Consider the following 22167-nt stretch of genomic DNA (forward strand, 5'->3'; position numbering starts at 1 on the left):
TCCATAAAGCTGTTTAAAAATGTTTATCTATATTTGATATCTTCATTTTATGCCTTCCTTCTCATGCTTCAATCCACTCCCAATAGAATCCATCTTTTATTACTCCAATAAAAAGGTACTTCATAAACTATTTCCAAATCCATGGATGCGATGTGAAAATTTTATCTCCTAGTTACTTGACCTGTAAGTAGGATTTGCTTCTGTCTTTGAGACTTGATTTTCCTTGACCCAAAAACTCCTCTGGTTTTCTTCTCATCTCTGCGGCAGTTCATTATCTTCTTTGCAGGTACGTATCCTTCTCCTCAGACATTAAATGTTGAAATTCTTCAAAATTCAGTTTTAGGCCATTATGTCCTCTCACTCTGGAACTCATAATATGATTTCACAGAAACACACAGCTTCAGTTACCAACTCCATCAAGTTTGGACATTTGTGTACCTGAGACCTCTAATCTGAATTCTGTAAATCCAGTTGCCTAATTAACATCTAAATCTGTTCATTTAAAATATACATAAAGCTAAATACTCATGGTCTCCCTAAACTGCTGAATCTCTCCTCCTTCATTTTCATTTGTCTTAGTGTGTAGTGACACCATTCACCCAGTTGTATAAACCAGGCACCTAACAATAATCTTTGAGTTCAACCTCTCGCATCAGCCACTATATCCTATCCATTATCAATCTTACCCATTTTACCTCCTAGATACTTCCTTAATCTATCTAATGTCCTCTATCTACTCATCGTTGTAAGTGGTAAATTAATGCATGAATATATATTTCCCTGATTGCTTTGCTTGGTACCTATAGTTTTTATGGCAGAAAAATTTATATTAAAAAAAATCCGTTCATCTTCCGTGTATCTTCCCTTCTGTTCCTCCATCCTTCTGTCCCCATTTCAAGCAAGTATACAGGACTCCCTAGAAACCTCTTCCTCAGGAAATATGCCATTTCTAAGCCTCAAGGTGTGAAGGAGGAGATTACAAGGCAGTTGGAGGATTAAAAGCCAGTGAGTACAACAAGCACTGCCTGACACTACCTTGTTACTGGATAGAGCCTTGGAGCTGCACCAACTCATTAGAGGGATGTAGTTGAGAGAGATATAGGGAAGGCATGTAATAGGCATGAGGTATCTATCTCATCAAATATTTCAGCATCCCAAACATTATAGAGGAGCATTTATAAATGGGACATAAAGGTACAGGTGTCCCGGTCTCAGAAGACCAGAAGGACCTCCACAACACTTTCATGTTACAGGGTTTTTATACCACTTTGGTTGTATAAGGTACCTCTAATAATGGCTGAGTCTAAATTCTCTACTTGCTCAGTTATTTAAAGAATTAAATTCATTTAAATCAAGTAAAGAAACAGTAGGTTTATAGCAGCTCATAACTGCTTACTTTTTAAAAAATTTTTATTTATTTATTATTTTTGGCTCTGTGTTGGGTCTTCGTTGCTGCACGCGAGCTTTCTCTAGTTGCGGAGAGTGGGGGCTACTCTTTGTTTCAGTGTGCGGGCTTCTCATCACGGTGGCTTCTCGTTGCGGAGCATGGGCTCTAGGTGCACGGGCTTCAGTAGTTGTGGCGCATGGGCTCTAGAGCGCAGGCTCAATAGTTGTGGCACACGGACTCTAGAGCGCAGGCTCAGTAGTTGCAGCACATGGGCTTAGTTGCTCCGCAGCATGTGGGATCTTCGGGAACCAGGGCTGGAACCCGTGTCCCCTGCATTGGCAGGTGGATTCTTAACCACTGCGCCACCAGGGAAGCCCCTTAACTGTTTACTTTATGTAGAAAAGCTGCCACCAATATATGGCAAGAACTTCGCTTGTATAATTTACACTAACTGGTATAATACACCTTCTACAAGAAAACTGAACAAGAATGAACTAGGGAGCAAAACATTTTTATCCTTTGAGCCATTCTGTTTTTAAGGGTTCTTGTAAGCTCTGATGTTTTATCTCTGAGAGAAAGAAAAAAAATTTTTTTAATTGGAAATTTAGAGATTTTTTTTTAAAACTTAAAATGGAAGATCTTGGTAGTAATTGAGTGTATAGTATTGTGTCATATGTTTTATTATTCATTTTATAGAACTAATTGCCCATGTGTTCCTATAATAGGGGAGGAAAAAATAACGGTTTTAGTCCCAGTATAGATATTGCGTGATAAAAGGAGAATGATGACCATCTCCATTTCCAAAGGGAGAACAGGAATTCAAAACATGCTATGCCATAAATCGTTTAATTCAGCATTTTAAAATATTTTGAGCATTTTGAACTCAATGTTTTGTAACTTCTAAAAAAGTATAATGTATATACATAATTTCCACACATTTAAAATGACTTGTTAAATTGTTAAGACCTGACTTCTTTCTCAAAATTAAGGTATGCTAGTCGGACCTGAGAATAGCCTCCAGAGGGCGACCAAGTTTCATCCCTGCAAACAACTGCATCAAAATGTAACATTGCTTCCAACAAAAGCAAGGACTTTCTAAAGTTAAAATTTGAAAAGCCAGTGATAATAGTTAATCCTTGAAAAAATACCATGACCCAAAGTCTGAATAGCTCTGCAAATATTGGTTGTTTCAGAAGGAGACCACCTCTAATTTGATGGTTTAGTAGAGCAAGGGCCTTTGAATCTAGACAAATCTCACAAAGCTGCTAGATCAGCAAAACTTGTCATCAGTTCACGCATGCTCTGATTTTCCTGCTCACTGAAGTCTACCTCTTCTAAGCACCTTGTATTAGCAGGGTTTGGCTCTTGCATTTCCACAGACGTAAGGCCTTAAATTCAAGGGTCAGCTCTACAAATGGTTGATATATTACTTTGTAAATAGAGTTTCATCTATGGAATGGGATAAATATCTTCCTTATGTCTCATTGTTTTGTGAGTATTAAATTAGAGAAATATATGAAAACACTTGACACAATGACTGGTAGGTAAGCTTACTTTCTGCCCATTTCTTTTGCCCTCCCTTTTTTTCTCCTTAAATTGAGAAAGATAGGATCTTATTATGTCATTCACTTCAATGTTTTAGTGCTATATCACTCTTCCATTACTTTTCCCCAAAGTATATTTTTTAAAATCTCACAGAAATAAAGTAGTGATTAGTTTAAATAATTGATATTTCTCAATCCCTAGACAGAAGTATATCTAATAAAATTAGGTTTGTTAATCCTTGACTGATAATGACAAGAAAATAAAGAAGTATTTCTAATTGGGCAATCCATCCAATTGGCTCTCACCATGTACCAATGGATTATTTTTTTTCTACTTATTTCATCTTTATTAAAGCTACAACACAGAGAACATTAGTTGAGTTTACTTTGTAACTGCCCTTTCTCATTATTCCTGACCTGTATCTAACTAGCAGACAGTTACTTTTGATTCTTCTGAGAAAGTTCCTAAAGCATTGCTTTTCTTTATAAAATAATCTTCCTGAAGATAATGCTAATTTTAACTACTGATCAAGATGGCCTTAATGTGTCCCTCAGTTTGGCTAAACTTCAGACAGGATTTTTCTTTACCATAGGCCCCTAACCTCCCTTTTCTGAAAACATTTACTTTAAGAAGCTTGAAATTATAAATTCTTTCCCTGCCCCTTCGAGATGTAAATTTTCTCCTAGTCACTTGATAATTTTCCAACCCAGAAATGTCTTTCTCAAGGACCTGGGAGTCAGCTCTTTGAAATATAACCTTCAAGAAAGGTATTGCCCCTAGTTCCCAGTCTCTGTGGGGAGTATAGGAGCCTAACTTTGATAAGAGCCAAAGCAAACAGAGATGGTCTAATTATATTGACCAACCTCTTCCCCAGCATCCTCTACTATTTTTCCTACAGCTCATCCTGGCATCTAAAAACTTCCATGCCTTTTGTTTCAGCAGAACGGAGTTCAGTGTCTCTCCCCTATTACAGAATCATCTTGAGTAAAGTACTCCTTGCCTGTTTAACCATCCGGTGCAATTTTTCTTTGACATCACTCCATCGCATACTCCAAACTGCCTACCACTTTCAGATTAATCTTATAAAACTTTGTGTATGTGCTGCTGAAGTGAGCACAATCTTTATAGAACTTTGAATCACTCCCTATTTCCTGTGGCATGAAGCCCACCATTCAAACTTCTCCACAGTCTTATACCTTCCAAACTCATTAGTGTTATCTCCCAATTCCTGAATTCTCTCCTCCAATAATATTAGTACATTTTCTTCCTAAACGTGGCTAACATTTCCCCATTTTGAGATTTCATGTGTCTTCTAATTTTTTTAATATTTGGAAATTTTATTATACTGTATTTGCCCATAACAAATAAAATAGAAATTGTTTCAAGTCTTTGCAAATAAATTTAATACAGGGTATTAAGAACACCAGTGATGAAACTTCTGAGAAGTAAAGAAGGGCCACCTAGATAATGGAGTGATTAGTAGGAATAGGAATTTACTTGTACCCCTATGCTGGAAAGGCAAAGTTAAGGAGAGGGTTGTAAAGGCGTCCAGGGCCAGGTTAAATGATCATCAATGTCAGACCATACCAGTTCTGTCTCATTGGAGTTGGAGCCGTGGAAGTTACACAGTTGCTGCTGGAGAATCTTCACAAAGTAGAGGAAGAAAGGGAGAAATCTCATAGCTTATCCCTAAACTCCCATATACCATCAGTTGCTTCTCTTTGGCTGCGCCTGATCAGAAGTAAGCTGCCTGTATGAGTCTGCTATCATGTGATAGAAAACAGATTCAAGAAGGAACAATGACTAAATTCAAGAAAAAGCAGTCCCAAACTAGTATTTTTGCTTGATTGTTGTGCAACAGTCTGTTTTCTTTATTTTTTCTAACTTTATTGAGATGTAATTGACATATAGCATTGTGTAAGTTTAAGGTGTACAACCTGTTGGTATGTTACATGTTGTGAAATGATTACCACAGCGGAGCTAGTTAACACACCTCCGTTACCTCGCATAAATAGCATTTTTTTTGGTGAGAACATTTAAGATCTCTCTTAGCAACTTTCAAGTATATAATACAGTTCTGTTAACTGCAATCACCATGCTGTAGATTAGATTCCCAGAAATTCATGTGCTAACTGGATATTTTACCCTTTGGTCAACATCTCCCCATTTCCCCCAACCCCAACCCCTAGCAACAACCATTCTATTGTCTGTTTCTCTGGGTTTGGCTGTTTTAGAGTCTACAATTTAGTTACATCATACAGTATTTATTTTTCTCTCTCTGACTTATTTCACTCATCATAATGCCCCAAGGATCCATAAATGTTGTTGCAAGTGGCAGGATTTTCTTCTTTTTCATGGCTGAATAATATTCCATCTATGTACCTACCACATCTTCTATATCCATTTATCCATGTATGGACACTTTGGTTGTTTCCATCTCTCGGCAATTGTGAATAATGCTGCAATGAACGTGCGAGTGCAGATATCTCTTTGAAATAGTGATTTCATTTTCTTTGGATATATATATACCCAAAGCAGGATTGCTAATGTATGGTAGTTTTCTTTTTAATTTTTTGAGGAGACTCCATATTGTTTACCATAGCGGCTGTACCAATTTACATTCCCACCAACAGTGCACAAGGGTTTCCTTTTCTGCATCCTTGTCAACATTTGTTACCTCTTAGTCTCTTTGAGGTGATATCTCGTTGTAGTTTTGATTTGCATTTCCCTGGTGATTAGTGATGTAGAGCATCTTTTCATGAACCTGTTGGTGATCTGGATGTCTTCATTGGAAAATTTTTTATTCAGTTCTTCTGCCCAAGTTTTAATTGAATTGTTTGAAAATCTATATCTATATCTATATATAGATATAGATATAGATATAGATATAGCCATTGTATGAGTTCCTTATATATTTTGGATATTAACACCTTATCACGTACATGATTTGCAAATATTTTCTCCCATTCTGTAGCTTGCCCTTTCATTTTGTTGATTGTTTATTTTTCTGTGTAGAAGCTTTTTAGGTTGATGTTATATAACAAGTTGTATAACAAGTTGTATTTCTCTTGGTGATTTTAAGATTCCCTTGTTATCTTTAACGTTGACATTTTAATTTTAATATTTCTTGGTATGGATCTCTTTAGGTTGATCTGCTTTGGAGCTCTCTGGGCTTCCTGTATCTGGATGTCTGTTTCTTTCCCCAGGTTAGGAAAAGTTTTCAGATATTATTTCTACAAATATTTTCTGCCCCCTTTTCTCTTCTCCTTCTGGAGTTCCTATAAGGTGAATTTTATTCCATTTGATGTGCCATAAATCCCTTAAGCTATATTCATTATTTTCATTCTTTTTTCTTCCTTATTCTCTGATTGGATGAGTTCCTCTGACCTGTCTTTGAGTTCACCTATTCTTTCTTGTGCTTCATCTACTGTATTTCTAAGTTCAGTTATTGCATTCTCCAGTTCCGTGACTTCTATTTGGAACTTTCTTATATCTTCTATTTCTTCGTTGAAGTTCTCACTGTTTTCATCCATTTTCCTTCTGAGTTCAGTGAGCATTTTTATGACCATAACTTTGAACTCTTTATCAAGTAAATTACTTATGTTCATTTCATTAAGATTTTTTTCCTGAGGTTTTATTTTGTTCTTTTTTTGGAGTATAGTCCTCCCTTTCTTCATTTTGCTTGACTCTCTGTGTTGGTTTCTATGCATTAAGTGAAATAGCCACATCTCCCAGTCTTGAAGAGCTGTGTGACAGATGAACCTTGTCATTTAACCCCGTCTACTCTTGGTTGCCTCTCAAACCTTTGTGATTGTCTAAGCAGTTTATTTTTAATAGACCTGGCACACCATCCCAGCAGTTGAGGGTGTGCCAAGACAAATGAGCAACCCAAAGTGGAGGATCTCAGGCAGCACCTAGATTCAGGTTGATAGGAAGCCAGAAAACTTGGTAACAGCTTTTAAAGAATGCAAATGTATTTAGTCTTGTGAGATTGCAAGTGGAAGCCCTGCTGCGCCCCAGAAGCAAGCAATCTGAAGGTGTTCCCTGGGGAGCAGTCACAAGAAAACAGTGCTTCAGATAAGTGTACAAGCTCCATTCTGGGAGATACCAGTGGACTGTAGTAAGGCAGAGTGAGGGTGGAGAGATGGCACCCCCAGCCTACCTTCCCCGAGAGCACATCCGTAGCCTCTAGATGTGTGCTGAACCTGAAGCCTGCTCTTAAGTCTTGTCCCTACTAGCAAATAGGCCTTTTTCATGTAAAGGCTGGGGCTGTGTCTCAGTCTGATGTGTAGTGGTACATCCTGGGGGTGGTATCCTGCCAAGAACTGTCTCTCCAATTGTTACAGTCCCATGGGACCCAGAAAAGAAATCCCTCCTGGCCTCCAGAGCCAGGTGATCAAGGAGCATCCCCTGAGTGGAGGCCACAAAAATGGGATCTCCTGTCTTGGAGATTCTGGCTCTCTGGAGCACATCAGAAGGAAAGTGTGAAGATGATGCTTACTGGCTGAGTGAGGCGGTGGGAAGAGTGCAAAGATGACACCATTTGAATAAAGGGAAAGAGGGAAAAGAAAAAAATATATATATATAGCAAGACAGAGGAAGAGCAGGGAAGAAGGAGCCAGCTGGCTGGAGCACAAAGCTGTCACCTGCAGGAAAGGAAAAAGGGGAAAAAGGATGGCACCTTTCAGTTTTATCAAGGCAAAGAGAGAGCAGGAAGATGGCACCCACCAGCCTCTGTCCCTGGGGAGTATTCCAGCAGGCCCCTGTTCCTCAGATTAATGCTTTAAAATTGGGAAGTGAGTCTCTTTCCCAAAAAGTCAGAGTGCTTTTCAAAGGGCTGCTTCTACACTTGGCCCTGGGACAGGTGAGTCTGTGCACAGGCCCTTTAAGAGCTGTTCCTCAGTTCACCACAGCCCTGTGGGTCTCATGGGATGTGGCTTGTTGGTCTTCAAAGTCAGATGTTTTGAGGGTCTATCTCTCAGGTGCCAGCCTTAAAATTTGGAGTGCCCAATGTGGGGTCCATACCCTTCACCTCTCAGGAAGAAGCTCCAGGTTTTGAGTTCCTTCCTAATTGTGTGTCTCCACACCAAGGATGGGGTTCATGGCAAAATTGTGTCTCAGCCTTTCCTACCTGTTTTGATGTGGTTTCCCTCTGGTTTTCCTGATGTGAAGGGGTTGCTCCACCATCTTTTAGTTTTCTTCAGAGGAAATTTTTCCATATGTAGCTGTAGCTTTGGTGTGTTTGTGGGAGGAGGTGGGTTCGGGATCTTCCTATGTTGCCATCTTGAACTGGAACCTATTTAATATGTTTTAAATTTTGGTTTTCAGTCGTTCAGTTTGTTACTAGTATATGGAAATCTGATCAATGTTGTGTATTAATGTGTATGTATTGATTTTATATTCTGAGATCCTGCTAAAGCAAGCTATTATAATTTATTATGAGTCTACTTATACCTTCCTTGGAATTTTCTATGTAGACAATTATGTCATCTGTAAAGAATTACAGTTATATTTCTTCTTTTCTAATATGTATGCCTCTTTTTTCCTTTTCTTGCTGTACTACACTAACTAGAATGTAAAGTACTAAGTTGAAAACTAAGATAAGAGTGGACCTTCTAACCTTGTTTTGAACTCAGGGGAAAGCATTCATTCTTTCACCATTTCATGTGATGTTAGAAGTAGGTTTTCTGTAGAGGCTCTTTATTCGGTTGAGGTAGTGCCCTTCTATTCCTCATTTCCTGAGCACTTTTCATATGAAGGGGCGTTGACTCTCGTTCAGTGCCTGGTCTGTGTTCACTGGTGTAACAGCACGTGTTTCCTCTTTAGACTCAATCTGGTAGATTACACTGGGGAGTGGTCACCATTGAACAAGGCTTGCGTCCCTGGAATAAACGCCACTTGGTCATAGTCTGTTATTCACGTGGATGCTGATGGTAGGTATTCTTGTGGATTCCTTCTAGTAGGGTAAAGTCTGGTTCCCCCAAAACGCCCGTGTTTAACCCCTCCTATGACAATATGTGCACGTTACCTTGTATGGAAAAATGGACTTTGCAGCTGTGACTAAGTAAAAAATCTTGAGATGAAGAGATTATCCTAAATTTTCTGGGTGGGCTATATATAAACACAAAGAGCTGTGTAGGAGGGACACAGGAAGAGTCAGAGTTGGAGAGACCATGTGATGAGGGAAGCAGAGATTAAAGTGATGCACTTTGAAGATGGAAGAAGGGACTAATTCCAAGGAATGCAGGCAGCCTCTAGAAGACAGAAAGGGAAAGGAAACAGATTCTCCTGTAGGGCTTCAAAAGGAACAAGCCCTGAGACACCTTGCCTAATATCAGACTACTAAGCTGCAAAAACTTTCTTTCACAAAGGGTCAAGGAGTGCTGGGAGCACACATGTGCTGCCCACCTGGACAGAGGGGGACCTGTGAGGCTGACCTACAGATTCTGTGGAGGTGGAGAGACATGAGCCCCTTTCTTCTCCAAGCTCTTTGCAGGGTCCAGCAGAGAGTCATGCCACCTGTGGAAGCCTGCGGCCCCAGTTTTGCATGCTGGTGGTGTAGGGGTCATGTTCAGGGAATCTCTGTTGTCCTAACACCTGCCTGGGTCCTGGGGAAGGAATCAGAAGTCAGAAGCAGGAGAAGAGCCTTTGGCCAGCAGGGAAGGGGGGGTGAGGCCCAGGGCAGGTCCATAAAAGATCAGAGCATCTCAGTGCTTTAGGAGGAAGGGGCTTCAGAGGTGGGCCAGCACAGGCTGTGACAGAGGCTAAGCGGACTGGGAGGGGAGGCACTTCTGGGAGACAGCGGGGGTCTACTCCCTGCCCCTCATTGTTTGCTCATCTCACTCTAATGAGGGGGTCATTTCCCCTGCTCTGATGATTCGAAGCCTCTGCCGACACCCACAGGACGGTGACTGAGGCCTCCACACTCCTCAGCATGGATCCCAGCTCCCACTCAGATCTGGGGCCACAGACACCTCTCCCACCCCCTGCCGCCCCTGTGAGCAAGCTGTTCTTGTGAAACGTGGTCATAGTTTGTTAGGAGGACCTGTTTCCTATGGGGATACAAACCAGTGTTGATACCAGTACACACACACGTCCAGCCATGGGTGCAGAGGGAAGGGACAGTAGCTCTGGGGTGTCTTTGCAGACCCGGAGGCCCCGGACGCCAGTCCCCACGGCCACAGCCACATGGGTCCTCCTCCCTCAGTTGAACGAGATGCTGCTGCACAGAGATCCCACAAGTTCCACAAAGGGGCCCGACTGTCCTTTCCCTTATACACACCTGTAACGGGTGCCCCATGAATCTCCCCACACCCGTTCCCCTTGTTGCATCCTCATTGGGATGAAGAGGTAGCTGCCTCCACCACTCTCCACATTGCAATAATCCCAGTGGAACTAGAGGATGCTCCCGCTACGATGAGGCAGACAGTCCCGTCCCCATGGCCAAGACTTTTCGTCTCTGGTCAGGCCACCCACACAGGAAACCCTGGATGAGCGGAGGGTCATCCCAGCGCCGTCGTCTGGCCACATGAGGAAAGCAGAGAGAAGCTCCATAATGACAAGGGCCGTCTCCAGGCTCCATCCTAGAAACTGGTGAGTGTCCAGAGGGCTGAAAGGCACAAGAGCAGCTCTGCCTCCCCAGAAGGTTCAGGGATGCAGAAGACGGTACAGATGCCCCAGAAGGGCCCTAGCCGAGCAGGCGTTAGAGAAGGGGCTGATGAGGGGGTCCCTGGGGAAAGTGAGAGCTGTGCGTTCCCAGGGGCAGCCTGAGGAGTCCTTGTCTATGTGGAGGAAAGGTGTGGCCACCTGTAGACCCAGAGCTCCTGTGACCTCCCTCATCCTTCCTTCCTCTCAGGATCGCTCTCTGTGGAGCAGCTCAACACCAACAAGATGACAGTGGCCTGAGAGCATTTCCCACGAAAACGATCTTTGTTCACAATTTACATACATCACTCCAAAGGTCCTCCTCCCACACCCACCTCCCCCACCTCCCTAACCCCCCCACAATCCCGCTCCCCCTCCCCACCCTGGTGGTCCTGCCCCCCTCCCTTCCCCCCACATCATCCAGGATCAGCACTGGGAGGAGGAGGAGCCCCTGGGCTCCCCAGGGGGCTGCCCTGGGGCCTCGCCCTGGAGGGCCGGCCCAGCTGTTCCCTACTGGCTGCAGTGCTTCTTCCTCCTCTTCCCACGCTTCTTTGTGTCAAACGGGTCACGCTTTCTCTTTCTCAGCTGTGAGGGGCGAGCCAGCCCCAGAGCCAAGGCTGGCCTCCCAGAGACGCCGAGGCCAGCCCCGGGGATGGGCAGCTTCTCAGCAGCGGCTGGGCGTCCACACAGAGCCCGCTTCCTCGACTTGGGAGCGGCTGGTGGAGCTGGGCTGAGGCCTCTTCTCTGAGAGGAGGGGGACTGGGGAGCACTCTGGGCCCCCCAACCTCCAGAGGAAGCCAGGGCTGAGACATGTGCAGGACTGAGGGACATCCCAAAAGGCACCCAGTATATGCTGAGAGTCTACGATGAAGACGCTTTGGAGCACCTCCTCGTTCTCACTGGACCCATCCCTGGGCACTCGGGCCTCCCGAAGAGGAGAGGCCTTTCTGAGAACAGACGCATCCCTGGATCTCAGTAGAGGGCCAGTGCGCCTTTGACCCTGGGGAGGGGAGAGCCGTACGGGCCGGAATATAGAGAACTCCTGACGTCCTCCAGAGGGAACAAAGACTTTGGGCCTGCACAGGGCAGTGTCTGTTTGGATGAGCCTATGAAGAGCCTGAGAATCAATCTCTGGTGGGCAGGCTTCATCACTGACCCCTAGATGGGGGTCTTGGTCGTGCCTCTGGGCACCTTGGCCGGCGTCGGACTCAGAAGGACTTGAGGCCATTCCGGGTGCACTGTGACTCGGGGCTGCCCGCACACTGTCGTCCTCTTTCAAGGCCAGGAGTCGTTTCTGCACCAGCTGGTAGGAGGGAGGAGGACAGTGACGGCTCCACACACACGTGTGAGAGGAGGAGCACTGGGCAGTGGGACAATGGCCCTGGGGGGGAGGAGGGGACGGGCGACCCCAGGACTCGAATCCAAATACAGACACTGTGGCAGTCCTGCCATCCTCCTGCAACTGATTCCGAGCTTTGTGACCTTCCCTCCCCTCCCGGCTCCCCATCCTCTCCTTCCTTTCACCCTGCACTGCACCCACCCCAGAACGGGCCCTTCCCCATGCCAGGTGTCCCAGGCAGGGGAGGGATGGACAGCGCTATGTGGCCCTCCTGTTCTGGGGCCCTACCTCTCCCCTGTTCACTGGGGTCCCTCTGTGCCCTGGTCTTCCTGAGTGTCCCTTGTGTCCCCTCTTCTACCGGGGATCCCTCCCTCCTCTGGCTCCCCTGGGTCATCTGGGTTCCCCTGTCCCCTGGATCACCTGGGGTCCCCCTCCCGTGGGGTCCCCTGGCTCCCTGAGTGTCCCTCTCCCTCCCCTGTCTCACTTCTTCGGGGGTGAGCCCTTCCTCCTGCTCCAGCTCCTTCTCTAGGGCCAAGAGGTCCAGCTGTGGGTCTGGGGAAAGCAAATCTGCCAGGAATCCAGGGTGAATGACTGCCTCCACCTAGAACAGAAAGAAGAGGCTGTGAGCATCCTCGGCCAGGAGTGGCCTGTGAGACAAGAAGGCCAGGAGGGAAAGTGAAAAGCAGAGACCCACCCCACTCTCCTCCACAAGGCGGGGATGGTCAGCGCGCACACACACACACACGCAAACATGCACATACACAGTCACACACAAAAGAGCACATATACAGAGGCACAAACACAGACACAAAGGCATACACACAGATAGACACAAACATGTACACACAAACATCTGCGTAAACCTCCCCTAACACCAGGCTCAGGAACAAGGAGCTGAGCTTAAGTCCCAACGGCCTGAGCAGAACCCAGATCTTGGGTGCTGAGAGTTCCATGCCCTGGCATCTTGCAGACCCCAGTCTCCAGGCCTAGCCTACTTTGCTGACAAAGTCCTCCTGGGAACACAGCTTGTCGATATAGCTTAAGAGATCTGGGTCCGAGTAGGTGCCGTCCTCTTCCTGCTGCAGCTCATTTCCGTCCTCTCCCCATTCTGCATCTGAGTCGCCTGTGGCTGAGTGGACGGGCCCCACCAGCGCCTCCATGATGTCCATATACTCCCTCACAGCCTCAGGTGGAATGTCCTCGGGTGCCTTGGGCTCCGGGGGTCGCTGGGACCCGTGTGGCTTCGGGCGGGAGGGCTGGGCCCTGGGGCCGGACATCCTGGGAGCACAGGCTGAGGCAGAGCAGGAGGAAGGGAAGGAAGGTGAGGGGCTCCCGGTCCACCTCCTGACCACCGAGCGCACGCTGGTGAGGGCACTGTTGGGGGACATTGATGTGGGTGTGGGGGGGTCAGGACCACCTGGAGCTTCATGCACAGTTGGAGGGGGGAGGTAAGGGGGCATCTAAGAGAGTCACATATAAGGAAGTGGGGAACCTCCAATTTTCCAGGGGTGTCCCCATCAAGCCCACTTCTTAGGCAGACTTTGTGTGCAGTCCTTTGACAGGGAGGCGTGAGAGAAGTTACAAGATTGACCAAGTCAATACCCCGTAGTAACAAAGGGCATCTGAGACCCCACCCCCCACCCCCCGCCTCGGTGGCTGTTTTGCTTGAAAGACCAATGCCCCTGTCTTGAAGGAAAATGATCCACATGGGAAGAGTGGCCAACCCTGGGCCCCTGTTACCTGTGCGTTCAACTCCAGTGGGAACCTGGGTGGCCGGCTGAAGGCCCACTTTCGGGGCTGGGGGCCCCCGAGGATCCAGCTTCGGTGGGGCTGGAGGAGGCAGGCCCTGCGCGCACTGCATCCACCGCAACTGCTGGATCTGCATCTCCTCCTCTGCCTCAAATTGCATGAACCTGGGGTGTGACGGAGGCACAGGCCATCCTGAGAAAATGGCCTGGGTTCTGGAGCCCAACAAAGGCAGCCAAGAATGAGGGATTGGGAGAGGATGTGCCTTGGGGCTGTCAAGGCCCTGTGAGGTGCTGTCCACAGCAGAGAGCTGCTCCTGGAACTGATACAAGATCTGGGACCCTTCCTGCCTCACCAGCACTGGAGAGCATTCAACAGCATAGAGCCAGGTCGCTGCATTGAACCAGGTCAACGGGACACGTGGCTGACCCAGGGGGCACCCTCCCCATGCCCCCCATCCAGAGCCACATGAAGGGCTGACAGCCAGAGGCTGGAACAGGCATGTGTTCCCCACAGGGGTCCTTGCCCAAATCCAGGACCCTGGGTTGGGACTGAGAGTTCTGGAACGTAGACCTGGAGACAGGGCTCAGGAGAGGCTGGACGATGTGGATGCTGAGCTTAGAGGACAGGCCTTCCTTTCCTCTGAGAGGTGCTTGTTTGTTTGGTTTTGTTTCTTAAACCAAGGGGATTACCGTGGAGCAAACACTGGAAGGGCCAGAGACCCTTGGGCTGATGACAGCTGGCTTCCCCAGCCTCTTGAGGGATGCCAGGGTACCCACTCAGGCCACTTTTCGTGAGGAGAGGGGGTCCCAAATCTATGTCAGTGGCCGCCAGCCAGCCACCACTAAGGAAGCAGCAGGCTGGCGGGTGGAGCTCTTTCCCCAGCCCAGCCCATATGGCCGGAGTTGGACCCCTACTGGACTCACAGCTTCACCCTGCCCCGTCCTGAGACCTTCATGTGAGGGCAAGGGTAGGTCAAACTCAGGGGAGGGCAGAGCTCGTGGTGGAGGAAGGACAGAAGACCCAAACTCTCAAGGTGAGGGAGGGGTTTCTGGAGGACTGTAGGGCCTCTGGGCTGCGGGCCCCCCGTTCCGAGCGACAGCCCTTCTCCTTTGTCCTCTCTGATGAGCACCCCCACGGCCAGACCCTGCCCTCACCCACTCGCCTCACCCTCCACGCAGCCCCTGGGCCCAGGACGCTGACTCACTTTTGCGCCATCTCGTAGTAGATCATCCGGTCAGAGTTGCTAATGTGCTGCCATTCCTGCACGGCCCTGCACAGTCCCTCCTCCAGTGTCATGGTGGGCTTCAGGCGGGCCAGGGATCGAAGCGCTGGGCTGTAAGCACTCGGGGTCAGTCTCTGTGCCCAGCCCAGCCCCCACCTGCCTGACCCCACCCACCAATGTGGACCACACATCACTCAACACAGCATGACTGAGCAACAGGAGAGTGAGAGGCAGGTGTCTGGGAGAGCAGAGACAAGCCTTCCCGGCTACGGCTGTCACCGCCTCACACTCACTCGAGGATGACCATCCACTCCCAGGCTAGAGCTGGGACACTGTGCCTTGGGGAGCTCTTTTCCTCTTCAAGGCTGCCTTTTCATAATAAAAATCACCATCATCAATGAGGCGTGGCATGTGCCAGGCAATCTGCTCACACTTCATAGATTAGCCCAAGGAGTCTTCTGCACGGTCCTCTGAAGGTGAAGTGTGATTGTCCCCTTTTTACGAGGGACCGCAGGTTTAGGATGGAAATGCCTGCCAGGCTCACAACTCTAGTGGGAGAGAGCCCATGCCCTTAGGAGAGCTCTACCATCACCCTGTTCCTAGTGGAATTCTCCACATCAACAAAGTCGAGGCGTGCATGAAGCGCTCTCCTGGGCTCCGCGCTCCTCCCCCTTCTCCGAAGTGACCTCCCCCGGCCACGTACACTCAAGTGCTGTATGAAAGGAGACGTCAGCACAGGAGAGTGTGGCATCCACTCCTTGGCTCCTCAACTTACACCACGACCCTCTCTGACTGCAAGTCTTCAGGCCATATTAGCAGGAGAATCATGGAAGAGCAAGCTGGCTAGACTCACAGGGGGGTGGGGTCAGTTGAGATAAGGCACATTTCAGTCATGATGTCATGGACTGGCAGGCTCGCCCGTATGACTGACAGTGTGCCTTTTCGTGGCGTGGACATCGCCTTCACACCTTGCTTCCAGCATCCCTAGAAACCTAACCTGCGAGTCCATCCCCAGTTCCTCTTTATCTAAGAGCTCCGATAAGCTCATGACCCCCTGAGCGTTCACTCACATGAGAAAGCAGGAAAGAGCTTCTGCATCAGGACTCTGGGGAAGGTGTCTCCGGGCCAGTGGCTTGAGGCGCTGCCACCGTCGGAAGTTACTGTACACGCTCTGGTGGTTAGAGCAGTCCTCCTGCGAGGCATAGGGCTGGTTGGTGTCCAGGCTGCCCTCCCTGGAAGTGCCATGTGGCCATGGCCCAGAGTTCACTGGGCGAATGTTAGGGGCCATCTGGGCAGCTGGTGGTGGAGCTTGAGGAGGAAAGCCTGGGGTCCAGCCTCCCTTGCCAGCCTGAGTAACTCCAACAGCTGGAGCAGTCACAATGGTCTCCATCGCAGGGGTTGCTAAGAATATGGGTGCAGGACACGCAGCACTCCCGCTGAGGGCCCCTGGAGCGCTCCAGTTGAGGGGGCCCTGAGGAACAATAAAGGTCTGAGTCTGGGGGGCCTGCACTGGCCTCCCTTGTGACCTGACTTGGACAGTGAAGTTGCAAGCCCCAGGGGCACTGGGGCCACAGCCACCATTAGCCACCAAAGGCATCCTGGGGAAAGCTGGCAGCCGCAGGCTGCTGCCGGGAGGGAATGCGGGAGTGATGAGAGGTGGCAGGTGCTGCTCCCAGGGTGGCCAGTGCTGGGCGCCAGGAATGGGTGGAGGAAAGGACACTGCCGTGAAAGTAGACAAGGAGGCACCGGGGTTCATGGGGACATCCGTTCCCAGCACTGCAGATGCTGTTGAGGCAAAGGAAAGGAGTGAATGGAGGAGGAGAATGGGCAAGTGGGACTGAGGCTTTCTGCGGCATCAGAGTGTAAATCTCCACAGATGAGAGACTCTTGGACAAGGGAAACTGCAGCGTGCAAATGTCTTCAAGTGATTTTCATGCCCTGACCTCCAGTTGAGAATTATTCCACTGGTGACCCCACGCCCATCCACCAAGCTCCCTGACCCCTGCCTGCCGAGAAGAAATTGCCTCAGCAAGCACTCACTTGGAGAGCCTCCCTAAGGCACACCCTGGCACCTAAGCCTCACAGGCTGTCTCCCAAGACCTGGAGCTGTGTGGACATCCGCTCTGTGAGAAATGCCCCTCAGCCGGCGTACTAGCAGGTAGGGGCCTTCTGCAAGGTAAGTTCTAGGCCCCCAAAGGCCCTTTGTGGACAGGCACTGTGTAAAATATTAGGGCCCCACCTCCTCCTCAGTCCTCCTTTTCCTGATGCTCAGTATAAATCCCCTCTTTCTTTCCTAGCCTCACAAAACAAAACAAAATGCTGGAAAATATCTCTAATGGAATCCTGATACAAACCCATGACACTGGCCCAGAAAGCACCTGCATCTCCGAACAACCCACAGCAGATACGTAACATGGGCCAGGTCCTGCCACCCCTTCCCCAGTGCCCAGAGTCACTGTCATCAGTCAGGAGTTCTGTTCCTAGGGGCTTGGGGTGGTCTGAGAAGTAGGCACGTGCCCCTTAGATTCTGTCATTTCACAGCCAGTGATGGCTGCAGAGGATTAAACAAGGGCCAGGGAATTGTCATGTTACATTGGTCGTGGGAGTATAGACTGCCTGTGGTCCTTCCCCTTCCAGCTCCCAATAATGGAGAGACAATCTGAGATGCAGGCATAAGCCAGATGCCATGGCGATCAAGTTGTCTGAAACACATCCCTGTTCAGGAGAACAAGGTACACACCACGGTGCACCTAACTCACCAGAACAGATGTCATAGGACGTTTAATAGTAACACAGAAGATCATCTTCCTGATCCTGGGCTACACTCCTTCCCCCTTTAAAAGAGGAAGCAGGCTTCATAGACATTCCACCCGAAACAACCCCACTCCACATCTGTTCCCTGTCCATGAAGGAGTGACCTGAAATAGGAACAAACTCTTCCTCTCAAGGCAGCCTGAGGGTCCACCATGAGATACTGGACAAGATGAAGTAGGTCTGAAGTACTGCCATTCCACAAAAGGAAGAACAATTCAGAGCAACTCAGGAACCTGAGCCCTCTCTTGGCTGAAGTTACTCGTAATGGTTGCCCATCCCCTGTTGAATCCAAGGCAACAGTTACCTGAACTGACAAGTGAGCTCTGGGCTGGGAGGAGTGGATGAGGTGTGGGCTGCGGCAGTTAGAGTAACCCCCTGCCTAGCTCTCGGAGAGGACACTTCACTGCAGGTGTGGCCACACACAGCCCCATTGAATAGTTTTCTCACCAAGACCATCTCTCCCCACGGCCCCCTGAGATACAGTATGCTCCTGTTCAAACCCCTTTGAAAGATATGGTGAGGCAAGCTTCAGGTGCCTGAGGAACACAATACAGCTCTAGGCTTTCCTCATGACCCTCCCTGTGTCACCACCAGGACATCACACACATCCTTACACACACGTTTCAAAGTGGCTTGTCTCCCTTCTAGAAAGAATCAGACTGTCTGCTGCCATCCTTTCTCCATAGCCAGGGCAATTCCTCTGGATCCACCTCCAACGACCCCTCCTCCCCAGGGCAGTCTCAGGTTTCTTCAGGCTCCCCAGTCTCCCCAGGTGAAATGTCCTTGTGCGTCCAGTGCTCTCTTCTCCCTCTACTTCAGTCCAACTGTGTGCCCACAGTTAAGTGTAACGTGTGAACCTGAAGGATGTGAGGATGGCAGGGTCTCTGAGAACACACCCCCAGCCTATAGGCTTACCTCCTATTGAAGCCATCCTGCAGGCTTGGGCACGGACTACTGCTGCTTGGTAGCCTCAATGAGAAAATTCAAGACCAGGAGCCAGAGAGCGACCTGCTTCAGCAAACGCTCGGGATCCAAGTCAACGAGGGACACGTTTGAAAGTAAACCGGAAAATGCGGGCTGAACGGTTCTGCGGTGGGGGAGGGGCAGAGGGCACGTGGGTCGGGGTGGCGTGCGCTGGGGGGACATTCCACGAGGGCTCTGCCAGGTAGGCAAGAACCGGAAGTTCCTTCCACCTCCCACAGTGGCAACACAATTGGCGTGTGCCTCTTTAGGCAGTTTATAAACTGTTGTTTTGATTCACGGCACCGAGGTTGAGCATGACAGTCCCTTCCTTTCACGTCTTTATCCATCAACCTAGGTTTTTTTTTTTTTTTTTTTTTTTTGCGGTACGCGGGCCTCTCACTGTTGTGGCCTCTCCCGTTGCGGAGCACAGGCTCCGGGCGCGCAGGCTCAGCGGCCATGGCTCACGGTCCCAGCTGCTCCGCGGCATGGGGGATCTTCCCAGACCGGGGCACGAACCCGTGTCCCCTGCATCGGCAGGCGGACTCTCAACCACTGCGCCACCAGGGAAGCCCTGGAGCTTTTATAATGAAGGAAAACTTATATGATTTGCAACCAATAACTTCATACTAGAGGAATGGTGAGGCAAAATATTGTACCCAGGCACTCGAGAAAGGCAGGCTTCCTTGTTGCTTCCTCCCTTTGTTCAGTCATTCAACCAATTATTTACAAGATTCTCACTCATAATTCTGATACAGTATTTGAAGGACTCTTCTCAAGGCCACTGATACAAAAATTGCACTGTGCAAAAATTAGCCAGTCCCAATACTGCAATCACTTTTGTAATACTTCAAAATCCTACACCCCACAGACAGAGATAATCAAATTAGCCCAAATGTAACTTGGGAAGACCAGTCACAGAAGGGAGTATCTAAAAGTCCTTTGGATCATGATCTCTGACTATTCCTGCACAGAAGGTGGGGGCGGGCATTGACTACTGAGAAAAAACATCTCTGGACATGCATCACAAGCCTCAGAAGACAGTTCATCTTCCACTCAATCACGAAACATTAAAGAAACGAAGAGATACCATGTTTGTGTCTTGTGGAGTTTTCAAGTCTGCACTTGGAGGCGCTTAGTGCTGTTACATGTGAGGGGTCTTCAGAGGCATCCTGTTGAGTGAGAAATGCTCTAATCTTGCATTTGACCAGAAAGCGGATCTGATGATTGAAGTTTCTTTGGGAAGTATTACAAAGTCAGGTCAGTAAGTTGATCCCGCTACTATTTTTGTTGTTGTTGTTTTATTGTCAACTGAAATTCTGCAAGATATTATAAAAAAGGAGGGAGGGAAAATAAAATTGTTCCCATACTACCTGTTGAAATTGGCCCAGATTGTCAACTCTTTCTCAAAATTATTTTTAAAAAAACCCCAAAACCGTACAAAGGAAACACCTGTGAACACGGAGAAAAAATATTCTAGTAGAGTAAATGCGTTGGAAAAACTCTAGGAACGGAGTCAGGAGACAGTATCTTAAGAGTGTTTCCCAGGTCTGAAATTCTTTGCTAGCATTGTTCTTTAACGGAAACTTCAGGTGTGCTAGGAAAAAGGACCTACTGTTTTTTGAAAGGCATTAACAAGAACCAAGGAACGGCAGTCCAAAGGGCATGAAAGTACTTGCCCCAATTTGAGGCCACTGTGCTTACAGCGGAGCTCTCCAGAACTCTTTGTAGCTAAGTGCATGGGTTTCACGAGTGCAATATAAAACTCACGAGTGCACATTTCACAAGAGCTGGTTTTAAGAAGAGACCGTCTTTAAGAGGTTCCCAGCGAGGAGCGTCGCCAGAGAAGTTCCGCAGCTTGCCCGACCCTCCATTTCTGTCCTCTCCTGCAGAGACCTCCTAGGCCCGCGCACCCCGCGCCTGCACGCCCGCACATGCCTGTGCACGCCCACTGGGGCGGGTCTCTCGGGCACGCGGACCGCCGTCCTCCAACAGCTCCCGGCGTCTGCTGGGGCAGTTTGCTCCGGAAGACAGGAGCGCATGCGCGAGCGCGGAGGGTGGGGCCCCAATGGCTGTCCGGCGGGGGAGGGGCCTGTCATGGCGGCCTGTAGAGTCAATTCTAGGAATCGTGAGGTAAGGGGTACGGGGACTTTTCACCCCTCAGGTGTCACCGCTCTGCACTGTTGTTCACCCTGTGGGTTATTTGTGCCCTTGTCCATGTAAGGAGACTCCCCACAATGTGGATTCACGCCCCCATAGAGCTCGATTCCCTTGAGATGTTTACCCCAGGATTATCGGCACCACTGGGGAGCCGGCTGCATGAAGGGTTCAGTGATTGCGGGGCCTACAGTGGGGGCTAAATAGTGTGTGCGAGCTATTAAACAGGTGCCGTTCTAGTCTGCACGTTGTGAAGAGTACAAAAGCTAGAGGGAAGTTCTTGCGAGTTGAAAACCCTCATCTGGTTCCGAAGGTGTAGCTCAGGTGATTGGAAAATGAGTGAAGATGGAAGGAACACACTCATCGTTTCACTAGTGTCTTCCTTCTTATCATAAAAACATCAGTCAACACTTAGGTTCAAACTGCATTCTTTTGTCGGTGATGCGAGCAACTTTGCTGAATGTGGTAATAAACATGTATTTGTAGTCTGGTGTCAAATCATGATTGATTTGCAAGCATAGATGGGGTCTGTACATACTTAATTGGTTGGTGGGAATCTGATAGGTAGTCAAATGTGTGGGTTGGTTTTGTCCGTGGATATTTGTGTTTGAAGGGAGGTCATGCCTGTGTTTTTGTGAGAGTGTGTAAGAGTGAGCGTTGTATTTGGAGGGTGTTGAGATGTGACGCAGGCATACTCAAGGAGTTGGTGGTTAGGTGTTTGTAATTTGGTGTTTGGGGAATATGTTTACATGTGTTTTTTTCACCCCTGAATTTGGGGATTTGTGTGTGTGTAATGGTGGATTTGGAAGGATTATCTGCATATGCGTAAGGGCCATGTCAGGAAAAGTAGTGGTGTATATTACTTTGGGTGTCCAGTCTGTTAATTTTGTATATTTGGGGAATGTAGGCTGATCATTTGTGTATTCAGGGCATGTTGTATGGTTATGGGGTGTTTGTGGGTGTGCATTTTCAGGAGCTGTGTATGTATATTTGGATGTGTAGAGGGCAAGTCTGTGACTATTTTATGGGGCTGGTGGATGTTGAATGTGTAGGTATGTTGTGTTTGTATGATCCTGTATTCTGCAAGATGGCAGAGTTCATTCTGTGTGAGAGGCTGGGAATATGGGGTTATGTATACGCCAGTAGTGTGGTACTGTATGTGTATTTGGAACAAAGGGCGTATAGGGTGACATTATTGTCTATTTGTAGTGTACTGGGTAATCGTGGTTCTATTTGGGACTTGTGGAGAGTTGTGTGTTAAATGAGTTTGTGTGTGTATTCAAGGGGCATGGCCACTGGGAGGAATATTTGCTGAGGCTGTGCATTTGTAATTTTCAGTAGGAGCCTCTT

General features: G+C 48.2%; 2 protein-coding genes across 5 annotated transcripts in view; one reads left to right on the plus strand and one right to left on the minus strand.

Moving 5' to 3' along the window:
- The window catches only part of LOC308611634 (uncharacterized protein), a 97505-nt gene that overhangs the window by 72237 nt on the left and 3101 nt on the right, over positions 1-22167 (plus strand). The window contains exon 3 of one of the 4 annotated variants that reach the window (XM_081260346.1): positions 10400-10568. The exons of the other annotated variants lie outside the window; for them this stretch is intronic. Coding sequence (XP_081116472.1) covers positions 10400-10464 — 65 coding nt within the window. The 3' untranslated portion in view covers positions 10465-10568. Of the gene's footprint in view, positions 1-10399; positions 10569-22167 lie in introns of those variants that run through there. 4 annotated transcript variants of the gene reach the window in all.
- On the minus strand, positions 13669-16293 carry LOC308611645 (NUT family member 2G-like). The gene is made up of 2 exons (XM_081260351.1): positions 15957-16293; positions 13669-14997 (listed from the first exon to the last, which is right to left on the minus strand). Exons 1-2 carry the CDS (start codon positions 16274-16276, stop codon positions 14865-14867), a joined length of 453 nt encoding a protein of 150 aa, XP_081116477.1. The 5' UTR covers positions 16277-16293; the 3' UTR covers positions 13669-14864.

The sequence above is a fragment of the Mesoplodon bidens genome (genome assembly GCF_964165515.1).
Source record: "Mesoplodon bidens genome assembly, contig: HAP1_SCAFFOLD_118, whole genome shotgun sequence".
Classification (NCBI taxonomy): Eukaryota; Metazoa; Chordata; class Mammalia; order Artiodactyla; family Ziphiidae; genus Mesoplodon; species Mesoplodon bidens.